At 40.0% G+C, this 20,723-nt stretch overlaps 1 protein-coding gene across 1 annotated transcript in view; it reads right to left on the reverse strand.

Moving 5' to 3' along the window:
- Positions 1-20,723, reverse strand: part of LOC143812117 (transmembrane protein 132D-like) — a 1,597,762-nt gene that overhangs the window by 836,494 nt on the left and 740,545 nt on the right. The window contains exon 3 of the mRNA XM_077293277.1: positions 18,894-19,037. Within this exon, the coding sequence (XP_077149392.1) occupies positions 18,894-19,037 (144 nt within the window). The remainder of the gene's footprint in view (positions 1-18,893; positions 19,038-20,723) is intronic.

A 20,723-nucleotide genomic window follows, 5' to 3' on the forward strand; every position in this document is an offset into this window, starting at 1 on the left:
CACATTTTTGAACTGTAGTAAGGGATTATTATTCTTTTACATTACCCCATTCACTGCCATTGGCAGTAACACTTTTCGGGAAGGTGATGTGATAGGTAGGTACAAGTCTAAAAAGCCAGCACCTACAACAGGGTTCTGTATTGGTGTGGCATGTATATATGTGAAATTTGACTAACCTAACAGATATGCAAAAAAGTGTTTGTGAAGCAGACACTTTGTAATATGGACAGTCAGATAAATTTCTGGATTCAGGTGAATTTTTTTTCTGTTTGTTTAAAAAAAATATTTCCCCTTTCACAAAAGGTTTGCACATGAAATGCAAACAGTACAGTCACTTATGACAAGAAAGTACACCATCTATGTCTGACATTGAGTCAAGTTTTTCTTTTTCTGTAGAAAATATTGTGCTGCATGGCTGATCCTGTCTAGTGTATTAATAATGAAGAAAAAAAGTGTCATTAAAATACACATGCAGAAAGGCAGATGCCAGTTACACCATAACACTGATCAATCACATTGAGTCTGTTTCTGCTGCTAGCAACTCTCATATCTCTCTCCATCTATCAACTGGCTGCTACAGGTATCCAATACAATAGAACACTATAAAAATGGAGCATGTATATCCTAAAAGAGTTCAAAAACTGGTAATGAAACCTAAATCACATAAAATATTTATATTTTATTAGAATCATTAAAAATTAGGTTTGAAATGTACGCAATTTTAAATATTAGTAGGCCGTCAGACCGGTGAAGATACAACATGTATGACAGTGCAATAAGCTATTAGTAGATGTTAGTAAAGTGCAATGTGCCTGTGTACATCAAAAAGCCTCGATGCACGTTTCGCTGAGGCTTTCTCATGGGGCCTGTCTATTGATGTGTGTAAGGTGGATTATATATACACATGGCACCGGTCTCCAAAGGTGCAAGGGTTAAGCGTCGCTTTAGATGGGTGCATGTGGGCAGAGCCTCTGTTGACCACCAGGTCACTTCTGGAGGATCTCAGCAGCTTTGCATGTCAGAAAAAAATTTCCTGTGATGTCAGGTGACACACATCACTCCATATAGATGCCTTCAGTAACGGGGGGTCGGTGAGTAGGGGCATTAGCACGCTTGCACACCTAATGGTTGCCATATTTAAAGTAAGAGAAAACAGATACACAGTCTGCATTACATGGTGGCCATATTAGAATAGGACACAAGTGTGGGAAAAGAATTCTTGCAGAGAGAACCGTTACCATTGTAAAGTATATAGGAAAATATACAAAAAACCTTATCCATATATACATGTGCAAAGGATAGTCCTGTAGAATTATATATACATATAGTGCCTGTCTCCACAGGTGTATGGGATAAGCGCATTAGATGGGCTCAAGTGGGTGGAGCCTCTGCTGGCAGCCACAACACTTCTGGTGGATCTTGGCAGCGATCCTTTGTGTGATGATCTTTTGCATGTGTATATACATTACTTACTGAAAAATATTGGCAGAAATTGGAGGCAAAGAGCCAGCTAAATATGGAAGTTAATTACTCTAAACAGGAGACACATGGAGCAAGCCCCTGCCTGCCCTGGCCATGATTGGATGGCTAAACTGTCACTCAACACACTGACAGCTCAGCACGCCCCAGCCTCCGATTGGTGAGTGAGCTGTCCCTAACCATAATGATAGTTCAGCACACCCCTTCTCTACATTGGACAGCTGAACTGTCACTCACTGAGTAGACACACCGATAACAGAAATCATGATAGTGCCTCCTCTTTTAGGGGGGTCACCGAACCTCCAAGTTTCCCAGGAAACCTACAATGGAAGGCCCTAACCAGACGATCAGCCTTCAATGAAAGAGCCAGAACCCCAAATCTCACTGCTGGTCCATATCCCCTCCAATGAACAAAATACTGAAGTCAATCCACAATCCTCTATACCCCATACTCCAAACTTCCAGAAACAGAAATAGGAGACAGAGATGAGTCAGACAACGCTGATGGGACAAACTCTTTCAACGGGGATTTTTGGAACATATTTGGGATGCGATGAGTAGGAGGAAAGCTAAATTTAAAGGCCTCCAGTTTAACTACCTGTAGAATCTCATATGGGCCAACAAATTTAGGACCCAACTTCGCTGATGGTACTTTCAGATTAATATTTTCGTCAGGTAACCAAACTTATCAACTACTTTGAAGATGAGTCCTGCCGAGCGTTTCCTATTCGTCTTCTATTATTGGTGAAGCTGAGCCACCCCAATATTTTTCTGAACCTCCCTCCAGACATCCCCAAGCTTTCATATGGCAACCTATACTCTAGAACATCCAGAACTCATCGTAGAAATTTCACCAAAATGAGGATGAAAACCATAACTGCAAAAAAGACGAGGTTTCGGTGGACTGTTAAAGGCGAACTCAACAGGAGGTAAAAATGAGGTACAGTCCTCTTACTGAACAACAATGGAACACCTTAAAATTTGTTCCAACTATAGATTTGTCCTTTCTGTATCATTGATTTCAGGGTGGTAAGTAGAGCAAACTGACAAATCAAACCCCAATTTCCTATAAAATGCTTTCTAGAATTTGAGACAAATTGCATCCCCCTATCAAATACAATATTCAGAGAGATGCCACGCAATCTTGGCACATGATTGATAACCTGGAAACTGTTGATTAACCCTGATAATGGAACAAAGTGAGCCTGTTTACTGAATTGGTGATATACCACTCAAATAACAGCTTTCACTCCAGAAAAAGGCAAATCTGTGATGAAATCCATGGACAAATCCTAAATAAAAATGCACATGGCTGCAAGTTGGCCAGAGTTTTGGAACCTTGAGATAGTACAGCCTCTAACCTGACCTCTGAATCATCCACCTCCACAATGAATGGTTTCTGGAGATCGTGTTGGATTAAAACTGGAGCGGACATGAAACACTCTTTAAATTTGTTAACCCCTTACTGACCTCGGACGTACTATACCGTCCGAGGTCAGCTCCCCTGCTTTGATGCAGGGCTCCGCAGTGAGCCCGCATCAAAGCCGGGACATGTCAGCTGTTTTGAACAGCAGACATGTGCCCGCAATAGGCGCGGGCAGAATCGCGATCTGCCCGCGCCTATTAACTAGTTAAATGCCGCTGTCAAACGCAGACAGCGGCATTTAACTACCGCATCCGGCCGGGCGGCCGGATATGACGTCATCGCCGACCCCCATCACATGATCGGGGGTCGGCGATGCTTCTGAATGGTAACCATAGAGGTCCTTGAGACCTCTATGGTTACTGATCGCCGGTGGCTGTGAGCGCCACCCTGTGGTCGGCGCTCACAGCACACCTGCAATTCTCCTACATAACAGCGATCTGATGATCGCTGTTATGTAGCAGAGCCGATCGGGCTGTGCCTGCTTCTAGCCTCCCATGGAGGCTATAGAAGCATGGCAAAAGTGAAAAAAAAAAGTTTTTAAAAATGTGAAAAAAATAAAAAAAACATAAAAGTTTAAATCACCCCCCTTTCGCCCCAATCAAAATAAATCAATAAAAAAAAAAATCAAACCTACACATATTTGGTATCGCCGCGTTCAGAATCGCCCGATCTATCAATAAAAAAAAGCATTAACCTGATCGCTAAATGGCGTAATGAGAAAAAAAATCGAAACGCCAGAAATATGTTTTTTTGGTCGCCGCGACATTGCATTAAAATGCAATAACGGGCGATAAAAAGAACGTATCTGCACCAAAATGCTATAATTAAAAACGCTAGCTTGGCACGCAAAAAATAAGCCCTCACCTGACCCCAGATCACGAAAAATGGAGACGCTACGAGTATCGGAAAATGGCGCATTTTTTTTTTTTTTTTTTTTTTTTTTTTGCAAAGTTTGGAATTTTTTTTCACCACTTAGGTAAAACATAACCTAGACATGTGAGGTGTGTATGAACTCGTACTGACCTGGAGAATCATAATGGCAGGTCAGTTTTAGCATTTAGTGAACCTAGCAAAATAGGCAAGCAAAAAACAAGTGTGGGATTGCACTTTTTTTGCAATTTCACTGCACTTGGAATTTTTTTCCCGTTTTCTAGTACACGACATGGTAAAACCAATGATGTCGTTCAAAAGTACAACTCGTCCTGCAAAAAATAAGCCCTCACATGGCCAAATTGACAGAAAAATAAAAAAGTTATGGCTCTGTGAAGGAGGGGAGCGAAAAACGAAAACGGAAAAACGAAAAATCCCAAGGTCATGAAGGGGTTTTAAAGGTCCCAATATCATAAGATTTTTCATGATCTGCGAAAAACATCTAATACATTTTCAATAGTAACTGGCGAATCCTAGAAAACATTGCAATACTTTAAGGTCATGAGGTTAAACCCTTATACCCTTCATCTGATAGAATAAACCCCAGGAACAATATTTCTTGAACAGAAAAATTACATTTCTCCAAATCAGCGAAGAATTTTCCCAAAGATTTTCTAAAACAAAAACTGTCATGTTTATAGTGCAAATCCATTTTGGGCAAAAGAATTTGAATAGCGTCAAGGTATACTACAATAAACCTTTCAACATAATTAAAAAATATATCATTAATAAAGTTTTGAAAAACTGTTGGCGCATTGGTTAAACCAAATAGCTTGACAAGATTTTTAAATAGATCCGAAGATGTTAAACACGTCATTTTCCATGAATCACCCTTCAGGATGCATATCAATTCATAAACACCTCTAAGCTCAAGTTTAGAAAACTATTTGTCCCCCCAATAAGCTTATTACATACAGTAGGTCAGGGATGAGTGGTAAGAGAGTAAGTATTCTTAACCGTAATTTTGTTTAATTCACATAAATGGAGGCAAGGATGAAGATCCTCATCTTTCTATTTTAATAAAGAAAAACTCATCAGGTACAGGCAAGGAGAAAGTATAGATGACCCTTTCGTAAACTTTTGTTCACATTCTATCATGGTGGTATGATCAAGTTGAGCTTTAGCTAATTTGTCATTAGGAATGAAATTAATAACGCAGTCATAAGGACAATAGGGAGGAAATATCTATGCCTCTTTTTCAGAGAAAACATCTCCAACCCTCCAAACTTGCAAAGAAAATTTGTATAGAATGAAGATATCTTTTATGACAATTGGGGCTCCACATAACAATATACTTTTGACACCAATCAATAACAGGATTGTGAGTATGCAGCCATGGAAACCCCAATAAATATCAACCCAGCAATCAAATTATGCAAAACATAGGAGAACATGGACTCAGAGTGAAATATTCCTACAATTTGAATAGGTCTTTCCAACCTAATTGTCCGTAATATTAATCTCAGAACCAGTCCAGAATCAATGAAAGCCAACTCTGATAATGACTGATTTTGCAAAAGTAGTTTCACAATCAGTAGTACTTTACATGAGGAGTGAAAAGGTACTTAGAAGTCTGGGTGACCTCTCTACAATCACCCAGATTTAGGTGTTTGTCGCTGGCTTGCTTGCTTGAGGGCATAAAGAACAGTCCTTAAAAAATGCCCAGCATGACCAAAGTAGAGGTACCATCCAAGATAGTGCCGGTGTTTACTATCAATGGTCCGAGAGATGGCAGCTCTAAGTTCCATCTATACTACCTCAGGAAAGTGAACAGATTAGGGAAAAATTATCAAAACCCTCTGTCGCTCATCATGACTCTCTCTAATCCTGTGATCTAACCAAAGAGCCTAAGTCATGGCCTCCCTCAAGGAACTGTGTGAAGAATGCAGTGTCAGAAGGTCTCGGCAAAACTGACACCTGAAACCTGCATCATTCCTCAGAACATCAGCGGAACATTGCCAGAACTCAGTACTATAGTCAACAGTTGTGCAGCCCCCAGTGTCATGTTCATGATCTTTGCCTCCCTGACCTGGATTCTATCAGGTTCGTCGATTGTACGGTTGAGCTGTCCATCACCATAATGACAGCTAAACACATGCCTTTCCTAGATTGGGCAACTGAACTGTCACTCACTGCATCGAGACATAGAGCCTAGTTTAGCTTATATAGCACTACCATATTCCACATCACTTTACAGTCATTATCATCCCTGTCCCCATTGGGAGCTCACCATCTAAATTCTCTAGCACAGCATCTTTGGAGTATTAGGGAAAATGAGAGCACACAGAGGAAACCCACCCAAACAGGGTGTTAGGGCTGGCGGAATGCACCAATTAATATAAAGGAATATATAAGGTGCGTTCGCAGCCCAGGGTCCACCATGCAGAGATAACACCTGCTGCTCGGTAATGGCAGACAGTATATGGCAGTATAATGAGAACACGCATGGGTTAACTTCACCCGGTATGTATGGATATAAACCCTGTTGTGTCACAGGGCCGCAATACTGCAGAGTGAACGCTAGTGTTAGGTCACAGGACTCTACCCCAAGGACACGGGGTTAGAGTCCCTCTAGACCCACTAGCGCTCGGCGCTGCAACTGCAGTGCCAGAGAGAAAACTAAGTAATAAAGATTTAGTGCACTAAGTGTGCGCAGCGCCAGTCTGGCGGACACCACTAACCACCCTAGCAAGGGACCAGAAAGCGCACTAGATGCGCATGACGCCGCACTGGCAGATGCTGCTAAATTGACACAGTATGATCGTGCCTTGTGCAGGATGGCAAAAACTGGTGCTAGTCAGCTCCAACACCCAAACCACATACAACAACACTACGGAGCGGAATGATTAGGAGCTTTCACCAGATATCAAACACACATCCACACATACACAATTTTAGTTTATACTAGCGCATGGCCAAGCGGCCATGCAAATCTTTTATAGTTGTGGCCTTCCAGGACCTTGCCAGTGGTTCAATCAGAGCCACTTGAGGACCTGAGCATGTGACCTCGGACCTCCAATGAGAGGTCATCCCACGGCATGCTGAGTAGGGAAAAAGCAGGACTTAGTCCCTGGCCCTGGAGCGTTTGCTCGCCCCTGATTAATGCTGGTTACAATAGCTGGATTTGGGACGGCAGCAGTAACCAGATGCACAGCAACAGCTTGAGCAAGTTGCTGGGATGGACGTGTCTGCTGAGAAGGCTCCTCTGCGGCTGGGCAAGAATGGGAGACCACAGAAGAAATGGTTAGAGATTCCCCCTGTGCAGTGGCGGGAACTCGACACCTAACACAGGGGGTGAACATACAAACTCATTACAGATAATGTCCTTGACTTGAGCCCAGAACCCAAGCACTGCAAAAGAATAGTGCTAACCACTGAGCACTGTGCTGCCCAATAGTACAATGCAATGATACATTCTCTCTTGCACATTATGTAATACTCTCATATACTCAATACACACAAACATTTAGGAAATAATACATGCTTTTCATAATTAAGCAATATTGCAAACTATGGGATGGTATTGAAATGGCTGTACATATTTTTCCTATAAACAGTCAAAACATTGTATAACATCTTTAGCAGAAAAAATACATTAATAGACTGGGTGCTGCAAAACTTTCTTACTTTCTTACTTAATAGTCATCTTAATTGTTATTGTTTTGCAGCAGGTTGTATCTTGATTATTCATGAATATATAGTCCTTAACTTGCACCATTTTGAAAGGTTTGCTTCCAAATTTTAATGGAACAATATAGCATTTCTGAACAATTGTAGCCAGACAGACCTATTTATAACTAGTAAAATACAAAGTCAATAATGCTAATGATTTGGCTGTCACATGCTAATGAATATCATAGATTAATCAAACTTGGAGCATAGTGCACATAAGTGTAAGTCATTGCCAGTGACATTTAGCTGGTGGGCAATCCACTTCAACAGCTAAATGCCTAGATTTAAACAGATGGTACTGACTAAATCTATAACAGGCAGAAATGAAAATAGTAAATTCCATCACTTTTTTGTTTTATATATTATTTTTCCCTCTTGGCAAAGTTGACTGCTAGAATATCCCGATTTTACAGTTCTTCATAATAAATGCAATGTCCATAAATCTAGCCTTTAACCTGGACAAAAATTTTTTCATATTTTTCTTTTTTTGGTGGAGGGAGGAACTGGTGAGAGGTGCTAAAAAAGATGGTTTGCCAGGGGCTTTTTCTGCTTCTTTTTTACATCGTTCGCCACATTGAGCAGACGCTGAATGGGATAGATGAGGGAGGGATGGTAGGATGGAGCTGCAGGACAGGAAAGCAGCAAGCTGGGTGACAAAAAGCAGGGAAGAGTGCCAGAGGCTAGCCCTAATCTGGCACACCCCAATAAGTTTGCTAAGTTGGCAGATGAGGGGGGTGCCAGTACAGGGGTACAACTGCTGCAGCCAGGCATGTCCTCTGAAAGCTTGAGGAATGTCTGCTCCAGTAAGGAGGGAAATAGGAGAGCAGGGCAGGCCAGACAGGTGCTGGTGGTGGGGTATTCAATTATTAGGGGAACAGATAGGGCAATCTGTCACAAAGACAGGGATCGTCGAATGGTGTGCTGCCTACCTGGCGCTTGAGTCCGATACATCACTGATTGGGTTGACAAAATACTGGGAGGGGCTGGTAAGGACCCAGAGGTCATGGTGCACATTGGCACAAATGACAAAGTTAGAGATAGATTGCAAAAATAGTCCCAAACACATTTTTATATATCAATACGGCAAAATCATACCCTAGCAAAAGTTTCTGTACACATGCTACACTGCATGTTGTGAAAACAGAAAAAGGCGACTCAATAGCATATCAAACCATGGAGGACAAGGAGTCAATTCTGATATATAGAAAAGTGAAAAAGCTTTATTAAAGTCAATTGATCACACATTTAAAATATTTAAAAGAGAGAGCACAAAGAACAACACAGCGCATATACAAGTGTATTCATGCGAGGTAATTAGAGAAAAATCCAAGGTAAGTACCAATTCAAAATACCAGGACAGGGGGGTACACAGGCTGGTGCAGCTGGTCATGGTTGGAGGGCACTGCGCTTGTGTGGGGGGTTTACCGTTATTGGTCCTTTGTGATCAGATAATTTCTGATGCCGGGTATATAGGGCGGGATATGTTACTAGTTAAGCCATGCCCCCTGAGGAAGGAATGTTTATACCGAAACGTGCATTGGGGAGCGAGTGCTGAGACAACTACCAGTGACAATGATGGGTAACTAACATCTTTATAGCAAATGCTGTCACTTTACTGCTATTTACGCTACCATCTGTTTCTGTTGAGCAAAGTGGTTTAGGCTCATTCCTTGGCTGTATCTAACTATATTAGTGAGGTATTTCCCATTGATGATGTCTGATGTCCATTAGGACGTATACTATGCCTGGGATTGTACTAAGTCACTCTCACTTTAGCTCTATAGGTTTGGTTGGCATGAAATATTAGATATATCAGCGTATATGCTATATAGTACTCCCCTGTCCTGGTATTTTGAATTGGCACTTACCTTGGATTTTTCTCTAATTACCTCGCATGCATACACTTGTATATGCACTGTGTTGTTCTTTGTGCTCTCTCCTTTAATTATTTTCAATGTGTGATCAATTGACTTTAATAAAGCTTTTTCACTTTTCTATATATCAGAATTGACTCCTTGTCCTCCATGGTTTGAAAAGTTAGAGATAGGTGGAAGGTCCTTAAAAAGGATTTCAGGGAATTAGGCTGCAAGCTTAAAGCAAGGATCTCCAAGGTGGTATTTTCCGAAATACTGCCTATACCACGTGCCACACCAGAGAGACAACGGGAGATTAGAGAGGTAAATAAGTGGCTCAAGAATTGGTGTAGGAAGGGGTTTGGGTTCCTGCAGAACTGGGCCGACATCTCAGTTGGCTTCAGGTTCTACGCTAGGGACGGGCTGCACCTCAATGGGGAAGGTGCAGCTGTGCTGGGGGAGAAAATGGCTAGAAGATTGGAGGAGTGTTTAAACTAGGGATTGGGGGTAGGGTATTAATTTTATAGGAGGGGAAGATAGTGCGGATAGTGACCTGGGCACAAATAATGAAGTTGGGGGTGGCGGTGGCATGCGGGGTGGGGTTAGAACAGTTAATAATTTAAGAAAGAATAGAGGTACTGAGAGGAACATCAAGTGCATGTATACTAATGCCAGAAGCCTCGCCGACAAAATGGACGAATTAGAATTAATGCTGTTGGAGCATAATTATGACATGGTGGGGATATCTGAGACATGGCTGGATGAGAGCCATGACTGGGCTGTTAACTTGCAGGGCTATAGTCTGTTCAGAAATGACCGAATGGATAAGCGAGGGGGAGGGGTGTGTCTATATGTAAACTCATCCTTAAAACCCATCCTGTGTGATAATATATGTGAAAATAATGAAAATGTAGAGTCCCTGTGGGTGGAGATAAGGGGAGGGGGAAAAATAATAAATTACTGATAGGGGTTTGCTATAAAAATAATGGAAGCAATGGAGAATATCCCCGTCAAGCAAATAGATGAAGCTGCGACTCAAGGAGAAGTCATTATTATGGGGGACTTCAACTACCCTGAAATAGATTGGGGAACAGAAACCTGCAGTTCCAGCAAAGGTAATCGGTTTTTGACAACTATGAGAGACAATTACCTTTCACAACTAGTTCAGGACCCAACAAGAAGGGGGGCACTGCTAGACCTAATATTAACCAACAGGCCAGACCGCATATCAAATATAAGGGTTGGGGTCACTTGGGGAATAGTGATCACAAAATAATAAGTTTTCATGCATCCTTTAATAAGATGTGTAGTAGAGGGGGGTTACAAGGTCACTAAACTTCAGGAGGGCAAATTTCCAATGGATGAGAGAGGATCTTGGTGCAATTATCTGGGACGATATCCTGAGACATAAAAATACACAAAGAAAATGGGAGACGTTTATTAGCATCCTGGATAGGACCTGTGCACAGTATATACCGTATGGGAATTAACATACTAGAAATAGGAGGAAACCAATATGGCTAAATAGAGCTGTAAGGGGCGCAATAAGTGACAAAAAGAAAGCATTTAGATAATTAAAGGAAGTATGTAGTGATGAGGCATTAAATAAATACAGAAATTTAAATAAAGTCTGTGAAAAACAAATCAAGGCAGCAAAAATTGAGACAAAGAGACTCATTGCCAGAGAGAGTAAAAATAATCCCAAAATATTCTTTAGTGTTGGCCCCCTTAAAAATAGTCTGGGTGAAATTGTGGATGAGGATGAGGAAAAAAACAATATGCTAAATGACTTTTTTTCAACAGTATTTACACAGGAAAATCTCATGGCAGACAATATGATCAGTTACAAAAAAATGTCCTTATTAAATGTCACCTGCTTAACCCAGTACGTCGGCGTCTAAAAATCACTAAAATTCACAAATCTACAGGCCCCGATGGGATACACCCCCGAGTACTGCAGGAATTAAGTACAGTCATTGACAGACCATTATTTTTAATTTTTAAAGACTCCATAATAACAGGGTCTGTACCACAGGACTGGCTTATAGCAAATGTGGTGCCAATATTCTAAAAGGGGACAAAAACTGAACTTGTAAATTATAGGCCAGTAAGCTTAACCTCTAATGTGGGTAAAATCCTAGAGGGCATTCTAAGAGATGCTATGCTGGAGTATCTGAAGAGGAATAACCTCATGACCCAATATCAGCACGGGTTTACTAGGGACCGTTCATGTCAGACTAATCTGATCAGTTTCTATGAAGAGATAAGTTCCGGACTGGACCAAGGAAATGCAGTGGATGTAGTGTATATGGACTTTTCAAAAGCTTTTTATACGGTGCCACACAAAAGGTTGATACATAAAATGAGAACAATGGGGATAGGGGAAAATATGTGTAAGTGGGTTAATATCTGGCTCAAGGATAGGAAACAAAGAATGGTTATTAATTGAGCACACTCGGACTGGGTCACAGTTAGCAGTGGGGTACCACAGGGGTCAGTATTGGGCCCTCTTCTTTTTAAAATATTTATTAATGACCTTGTAGGGGGCATACACAGTAGAATTTCAATATTTGCAGATGACACTAAACTCTGCAGGGTAACCAATACAGAGGAGGACAATTACAGGAGTATTTATGTAAACTGGAAGCTTGGGCTAATAAATGGCAAATGAGCTTTAATGGGGATAAATGTAAGGTCATGCACTTGGGTAGAGCAAATAAGATGTATAATTATTTGCTTAATTGTAAAACACTGGGCAAAACCATCAATGAAAAAGACCAGGGTGTATGGGTGGACGAAAAGCTCACATTCAGTGGCCAGTGTCAGGCAGCTGCTACAAAGGCAAATAAAATAATGGGATGCATTAAAAGAGGCATAGATGCTCATGACGAGACCATAATTTTACCTCTATACAAGTCACTAGTTCGACCATACTTAGAATACTGTGTACAGTTCTGGTCTCCGGTGTATAAGAAAGACATAGCTGAACTAGAGCGGGTGCAGAGAAGAGCGACCAAGGTTATTAGAGAACGGGGGGGGGTCTGCAATACTAAGATAGGTTATTACACTTGGAAAAACGAAGGCTAAGGGGTGATCTTATTACAATGTATAAATATATGAGGGGACAGTACGAAGACCTTTCTAATGATCTTTTTACTCATAGACCTGAGACAGGGACAAGGGGGCATCCTCTATGTCTGGAGGAAAAAATGTTTAAGCATAATAACAGACGCGGATTCTTTACTGAAAGAGCGGTGAGACTATGGAACTCTCTGCCGTATGATGTTGTAATGAGTGATCCGCTTCTAAAATTTAAGACATGACTGGATACCTTTCTTGAAAAGTATAACGTTACAGGTTATATATACTAGATTCCTTGATAGGGTGTTGATCCAGGGAACTAGTCTGATTGCCGTATGTGAAGCCAGGAAGGATTTTTTTTCCCCAATGTGGAGCTTACTCTTTGCCACATGTTTTTTTTTTACCTTCTTATGGGTTGAACTAGATGGATTTAAAGTCTTCCTTCAACCTTAATAACTATGTTACTATGTCTAAATATAATTTAAACTATATTCTATGAATGGTTATTAGAACAATGACAAATTTATTTAGATTTTGAGGTTTTGATGTTGTTGATTTATTCAATAAAGAAACTATTTGGGAGCAATAATGTTTAATCTAGTCTTAAGTACATTTGTTGTTGCAATTTCATTGAATTTATTTTGTCTCACTAGGGTACTATACCTAATTATTTTCACTTTTGAAATATGAATACATTAGAATATCAAACTGGAGAAAGTTCAGAGAAGAGCTACCAGGATGGTGAGCAGACTGCAAACTATGTCCTTCGAGGAATGGTTAAAGGATTTTGGAATGTTTAGCTTGCAAAAAAGAAGGCTAAGAGGAGACTCAATAGCTGTCTACAAATATCTGAAGGGATGTCACAATGCAGAGGGATCATTTTTATTCTTATTTGCACATGGAAACATGAGAAACAATGGAATGAACCTGAAAGGTAGAAGATACAGATTAGATATAAGAGAAAACTTTTTGACAGTGAGAGTGATCAATGAGTAGAACAGGCTACTACGAGAGGTGGTGAGTTCTCCTTCAATTGAAGTCTTCAAACAGAGGCTGGACAGACATTTATCTGGGATAGTTTAGTGAATCCTGCATTGAGCAGGGAATTGGAAATGATGATCCTGGAGGTCCCTTCCAACTGTAACATTCTATGATTCAAGATATGTAAAATTGCCTCTCACTGGGCAAGACTGGAATTGCTGAAAAAAATGGGGTTTTACGTAACCTGCAAAGTAAGGCCCAACTCACAATATTTATGTAGTATACAGAATGGTTTCCTATTATTGGAATTTTCTTAGCTTGGGCCCTGAGCAAGGCATAAATGGTCATAAATACTGCAGCTGCTTTATTACATAAATCTGAAGTGTTAATGGCAATGGTATTATGACATTCTGCAACAAGATAGAATTAGTATTAGCCAGTATATTTTAAAATCAACTGCAGACTGTTATTTTCTCTATCATCCACTGACATCAAAAAGTCGCAACAATTATTACAAGTGATATATATATTTCACAATAGTTTACAACTTTTTGCCCTTATGTGCTTGCCCAGGCTCATTTAAAAAAGTGCACATTAGTGATGAGCGAGTGTACTCGTTGCTCAGGTGGTCTCTGAGTAATTATAACTGCTCGGAGATATAGTTTTCATCAAGGCAGCTGAATGATTTACAGCTACTAGCCAGGCTGAGTACATGTGGGGGTTGCCTGGTTGCTAGGGAATCCCCACATGTAATCAAGTTGTCTAGTAGCCTCAAATCATCTAGCTGCGGCAAGGAAAACTAAATCTCCGAGCACTAAAAAATACTCAGAGACCACCCGAGAATGCTCGAGAAAACCCGAGCAACAAGTACACTCGCTCATCACTAGTGCACATTACTCAAGTGGACTATAGGTTGAAAATGTGTACAAAATATAAGACTTGATTCAGTAGACCCCTCCATATTTTCATTTACATAACTTTTTCACAATGAAGTTTTGTTTTAAGTGGTAAAGATCAGCTATAGCAAAAAGACATATTGGTTTAAATGTCCCACAAATTATGAAAAATTACAAATGAAAGTTCAATAATGAAACAAACAAAGAAAATGCCCTCTCCCTTCATGTAATGCATTTTAATACCAGTTTTTATCGACCCTTTTTTGTCTTCATTGTGCTATTTTGCTAATTTCCTGCATTTCATTCAATAGACCTAAAGTTTTACCTAAATGTTATATGTACAATTGTGTGTATAAGTGAAAAGATAGTGCTATTATTTTTGTGCAACATTCTACTAAATGCAAAGCTATTTAGATATTTTTGCCAACAAACCAAATTTTAGCCCTAAATGTTGTTTTTTTATAGTATTATTATACTGAGTTGTACTGGTATATGCTTAGTATATATTTATTTGTGTGCAGCAAGCGCCTTCTAACAACTCATGTTGCTCCTTCCCTAATCCCTTTACTTTCAAAAGGAGTTGCGTACAGAGAATCTTAGTTTGCATGCGATGTTCATTTTAAAATTGAGCTGCTCCTGAAGTGATTTGGAAAGACTATCTAATACAATGATGGACTTCTGGGTAGCTAGGACTAACCCACAGGGAGCAGGTAAATCTGCCAGTGGACCCTTGTGCAGGAACGGGCCTCCTGTCCACCACATTAGCAGTGTTTGGCACAATACCCTCAATGTACTGTAATATACACAGGCAGATGAAGGATATAGCATTCTGATACTTACGATAATGGTAAAAAGATACCAACTTTATTTTTATATAGAATCATAGGCTGGCTGAGATGACAAAACAGAATCAGTACCACCCGGTATCACCTGCCTCGCCTTTACCTTATTTTCATCTCCTTAATGGCCCCTTAACCACCAATACTGCTGCACTTTCAGGTCTGATACTGTCTGTGTCCTGCCACTGTGTGAGCACCAGTTCTAAACAAGGGCAGACATAAGCCTCCTGAAAGGGCTCCCATCACAGAAACAGTTTGAGACAAGAACAGAAGAGCAAAATAATTCCTTAAATATGTGTAGATGACTCTTCTTTTCTTTCTCTCCACTTTTTACCTCTAGGTGTAAACGTAGACCTACCAATTCCCACCAGCTACATTCTCCATATCCTGTAGAAACCAACCACCAGAGCTAGACCCAATTTCCAAGAAGAAAGTGGCACGGACATACGTATTTATCAAAATATTACTTTATTTTATTTGTAATGGTAACAACATATCATATGTGCACATGTTTGGAAAATATAATAATATAATACATAAAATCACCAGTATATATAAAAACCTAAATAGGTATAAGGTACACCATAAAAGGAAGGGTTAATATCAGGATTCCTTTTAAAAACCAATAAAAAGTAAAAGAATATGTGCCACAAGTGCCGAAAACATATATATATATATAAGATATAACAAATATATCTATATATAATAGGGATGTATAGGGTAAAAATCTATGAGGTAAAAATATATATATGGCCCACAATATGAGCAATTATTCTAATCATACATCATAGAAAGTGCAAGGTGCAATGTGCAATGAGGTGGCAAAAAAAGCCCAAAGTGCCAAATCTACAGCAAACTGTGTATGAACAGAAGGTAATAGTGGGAGGAAAATAGCTAGGAATTCCTGTACCTTTACCGGCGATACCGGTAAATACTGGCGATACTGGATATATTCACAGTATATAGATTCCTTGATTTCTATACCTGCCACCCCCTGACAAAGGATCTTACATCCGAAACGCGCGTCGGGGTGCGCATTGTTTGGATTCGGTATCGCCGGTAAAGGTACAGGAATTCCTAGCTATTTTCCTCCCACTATTACCTTGTGTTCATACACAGTTTGCTGTAGATTTGGCACTTTGGGCTTTTTTTGCCACCTCATTGCACATTGCACCTTGCACTTTCTATGATGTATGATTAGAATAATTGCTCATATTGTGGGCCATATATACATATTTACCTCATAGATTTTTACCCTATACATCCCTATTATATATAGATATATTTGTTATATCATATATATATATATATATATATATATATATATATATATATATATATATATATATATATATATGTTTTCGGCACTTGTGGCACATATTCTTTTACTTTTTATTGGTTTTTAAAAGGAATCCTGATATTAACCCTTCCTTTTATGGCGTACCTTATACCTATTTAGGTTTTTATATATACTGGTGATTTTATGTATTATTTTATTATATTTTCCAAACATGTGCACATATGATATGTTGTTGCCATTACAAATAAAATAAAGTAATATTTTGATAAATACGTATGTCCGTGCCACTTTCTTCTTGGAAATTGGGTCTAGCTCTGGTGGTTGGTTTCTACTGTTCGTGCGAGTGGTTTCCACTCACCTGATTTGTTTGCACTGGGATTTATTAATATATAACACATTTATATCAAATGGTATAGAAGTTTATTATCCTTTCTAAGTGTTTACAAATTCTTTGCCTAATTCTCCATATCCTTCAGTTTAGATGTGGCTGCAAGCAAACACAATCATCTTTCAATTCAAATATACGTGTTGGCCATGTATTTACTATGGAGGGTCAAGTAATACTTGTATCAAGAAGTAGAATGAGCCCTCAGAATTAATTTTACTGGTGGGCTACTATTCATGAGCTTAATAATCCTCTGCTTTGACAGCTCATTAAAGGGATTTTCCACTTAAAAAAGATCCATAAATGATAGCATTCATGTAATATAGCAAATCAGATACAAATTAGATAGTCAGCTTTAGGTCCAGCATCGGTTCTCCACCTTGGCTCCTGTCTCTGTGCGTTGGCTGCGGGGGTGAACCACAGCAACAGCGCACATCAATTCTGAAGCCAATCATTGAGCTCAACTGCTCTGCTAAGGTAGATGGCACGATCCGTCATATACAATCTGACATAATGAGTTAATACAAAGAATAGTTAACAATTTAATCATACATGTCCAGGAATAATAACAGTATTTGCTGCTTAATATGCACTTGCATTAAGGTCCATTGTGGAAAACCAATGAATTCTGGATCTTTTAGGTCTCCTTCATACCCAATAATTTGTCCCTATTTCAAATCAAATATAAATTAAGGATTTTGATTAGTACCAAAGGATACTTGTGATTTCCCTGAAGAAAAAGTCCATTCAACTTAGAAACGCGTTGGAAATAAACTACAATCAATTTCTATTTTCTGAAACCTGCGAATTGCTTCCCAGCAGCGCAGAACACCAGCATTTCTCCTTTTGGAATATATCGACATTGGTATATCTAACCAACAGAGCAGCAGCTGAGGTATTGCTATTTAATGCTATGTTCACACGCTGCATTTTTTATGTATTGTTTTCAGCAGGCAAAACCTGCTCTCTTGGCAGTAAGAAACTTCAAAAAAGCCGGTTTTGCTTTTTTTTTTTGTGGTTTTTGCTACATTTTTGGTGATTTTTTTGACCTGCATTTTTGTCACGGTTCATTTGTCTCTTGAGCATGCTGATAAAGTTTAGTGCAGAAAAAAATATGATTCTACTTCATCAGGTTTTGGCACAAAAAATGCAGCAAAAACGGATAACTGCGCTTCTGCAGCAATTTTTCAGCATTTTTTGCAACCCCCATTGCTTTCAATGAGTGAAAAACACTGAAAAAATACTGAAAGAAGTGATATGCTGCATTTGGGAAAAAACAAGATATTGCACAAAATACTAAGGATAAAACAACCAAGGTGTCTGCATCAGATTTCTGAGATCTCTAAGACTTCGCTGGTACTATAAAACGCAGCTGAAAATTTGCAATAAACAAATGCATAAAAAAGACAGAGAAAACCGCAACGTGTGAGCATAGCCTTAGGCTTTTCAATTGCTGTAATTTCACAGAATTAGAATATGAGCGCCAAAAAGCATTAAAATCACATACTATTTGGTTAATGACTGCAATTTGTCAATCTCTAGTCTAGTGACTTTTTTTTACCAGAGCTTTTGCAGTTCTGCTGAGGAGCTTGTAAAAAATGCCTTAAAAAATAATATATCTACAGCATTGTGCTTTGCGATATGAACTCGTCCAACATCAAATCACTAAAATTTATTCTTATTGCTTGCTCTAAATTTGTATTGAACATCTGGCCAAACAGCAGAAAAGATGTCATATATTGCAGAATAAAAAAACACAGAAAACCCTTAACTGCTTGAAGGATTGCATTATGTACAGTGAGCTGCATGGAGGTCATTCATGTAAAATAACCCATGGATATACAGTATGTCAAATAGCAGCCTTGTACTGTAGGTTCTAATTGTAAAGGAACTACTTGGCATAAATGAAAGCCATGGTGATGCCGTTACTTTTCAGGAAAAGCCAATACCATCAAAGTAATTTTGATTTCAATTGAGTAATTCAGCAGTAAAAGAGACCGTTACCCAGCAGACTATCTAGTAATACTTTCAGCATTGTAGAAATGTGTTACCTTGTATCAGGGATAGAATATTTCCTCTGACAATCAATGATAACCGGTGACAATTTGCCTGGAAAATCCATACTCTCCTTCACATCCCATAAATGTGAACTGCCCCGGATGCCGAATAAATTAACACCTTCAGTGACTTTAGCCCTGTAACACAGAAATACACAAATAAGTGTCAGATTAGAAAGGGTTCCTTATCAAACAGTCACAAAAGCAAAACAAAAACCTTATAACCTTAGTTATCTCTGCCCAGTTCTGTATTTCTAGTTTTGTACTCAGATCTCAGATAAAAAGTATAAATCACAGCTCTAAAGAATTAGGCATTCAGTAATGAAATAGAGGTGACATTTCAGTCAACAACCTAAGGGTACTGTCACACAGTACCATTTTGATCGCTACGACGGTACGATTCGTGACGTTCTAGCGATATCGTTACGATATCGCAGTGTCTGACACGCAGCAGCGATCAGGGATCCTGCTGAGAATCGTACGTCGTAGCAGATCGTGTGGAACTTTCTTTCGTCGCTTGATCACCCGCTGACATCGCTGGATCGTTGTGTGTGACAGCGATCCAGCGATGTCTTCGCTTGTAACCAGGGTAAACATCGGGTAACTAAGCGCAGGGCCGCGCTTAGTAACCCGATGTTTACCGTGGTTACCAGCGTAAACGTAAAAAAACAAACAGTACATACTTACATTCCGGTGTCTGTCCTCCAGCGTCTCAGCTTCTCTCCACTGTGTGAGCGTCTGCCGGCCGGAAAGCGAGCACAGCGGTGACGTCTGACGTCACCGCTGTGCTTTCCGGCTATGGCGCTTACACAGTGGAGACTAGAGAAGCAGAACGCCGGGGACAGACACCGGAATGTAAGTATGTACTGTTTGTTTTTTTTACGTTTACGCTGGTAACCAGGGTAAACATCGGGTTACTAAGCGCGGCCCTGCGCTTAGTTACCCGATGTTTACCCTGGTTACCGGGGACTTCGGCATCGCTCCAGCGCCGTGATTGCAACGTGTGACCGCAGTCTACGACGCTGGAGCGATAATCATACGATCGCTGCGACGTCACGGATCGTGCCGTCGTAGCGATCAAAATGGTACTGTGTGACAGTACCCTAAGACCTTCTTTAGATAAACAGGCAGCATGTAGGAGAGGTGTACGTGATAAACAAAGGGGTAATCCGGCGGGACCACAGTGGTGTCTGGTTCTGTATAGCTGCTATAAGGGGTAGGCTGGGGTCACACTTGCGAGTGCAATGCGAGAAACTCGCACTAGTCTCTCGCCTCAATACCCGGCACTGCCACCGGCACTCGGGACTGGAGAGTGTGCATGTATTTCTATGCAGCTGAACGCTCTGGACCCGAGTGCCAGCGGCAGTGCTGGTTAATGAGGAGTGAGTTTCTTGAACTGCACTTGCAAGTGTGACCCCGGCCGTAGGACCCTACTAGCACCACTGACTCAGAGTGATCTACTCGCAATTATCTTGAAATCATAAGCAGGATTCAAGCTCATGGGCACAGATAAAAGGGGTGTAGAGGCAAAAATAAAATCTGGGACACCTAATGCCTGTTATCTATTAGATTTGCACTAGGAAACTCATACTTCAAGTTGCAGATGACACCAGTTTTTCTACTACATGTACCCATTATAACTTATGTTCACGTGAACTTTTCATTACGGGCCTTTTTATATTAAATTTTCTTTGTGGCCCATGTTTATTTTTGATTCAATTTGTGGAGGAAACTCACCCATTCATGTAAAGGGGTCTGTCAAAAAAGGAGAGTACTTATGGTATTCTGTTTTTTCATTTCATAAAAACATATGTCACACTGATG

This window comes from Ranitomeya variabilis, chromosome 1, assembly GCF_051348905.1.
Source record: "Ranitomeya variabilis isolate aRanVar5 chromosome 1, aRanVar5.hap1, whole genome shotgun sequence".
NCBI classification, from domain to species: Eukaryota; Metazoa; Chordata; class Amphibia; order Anura; family Dendrobatidae; genus Ranitomeya; species Ranitomeya variabilis.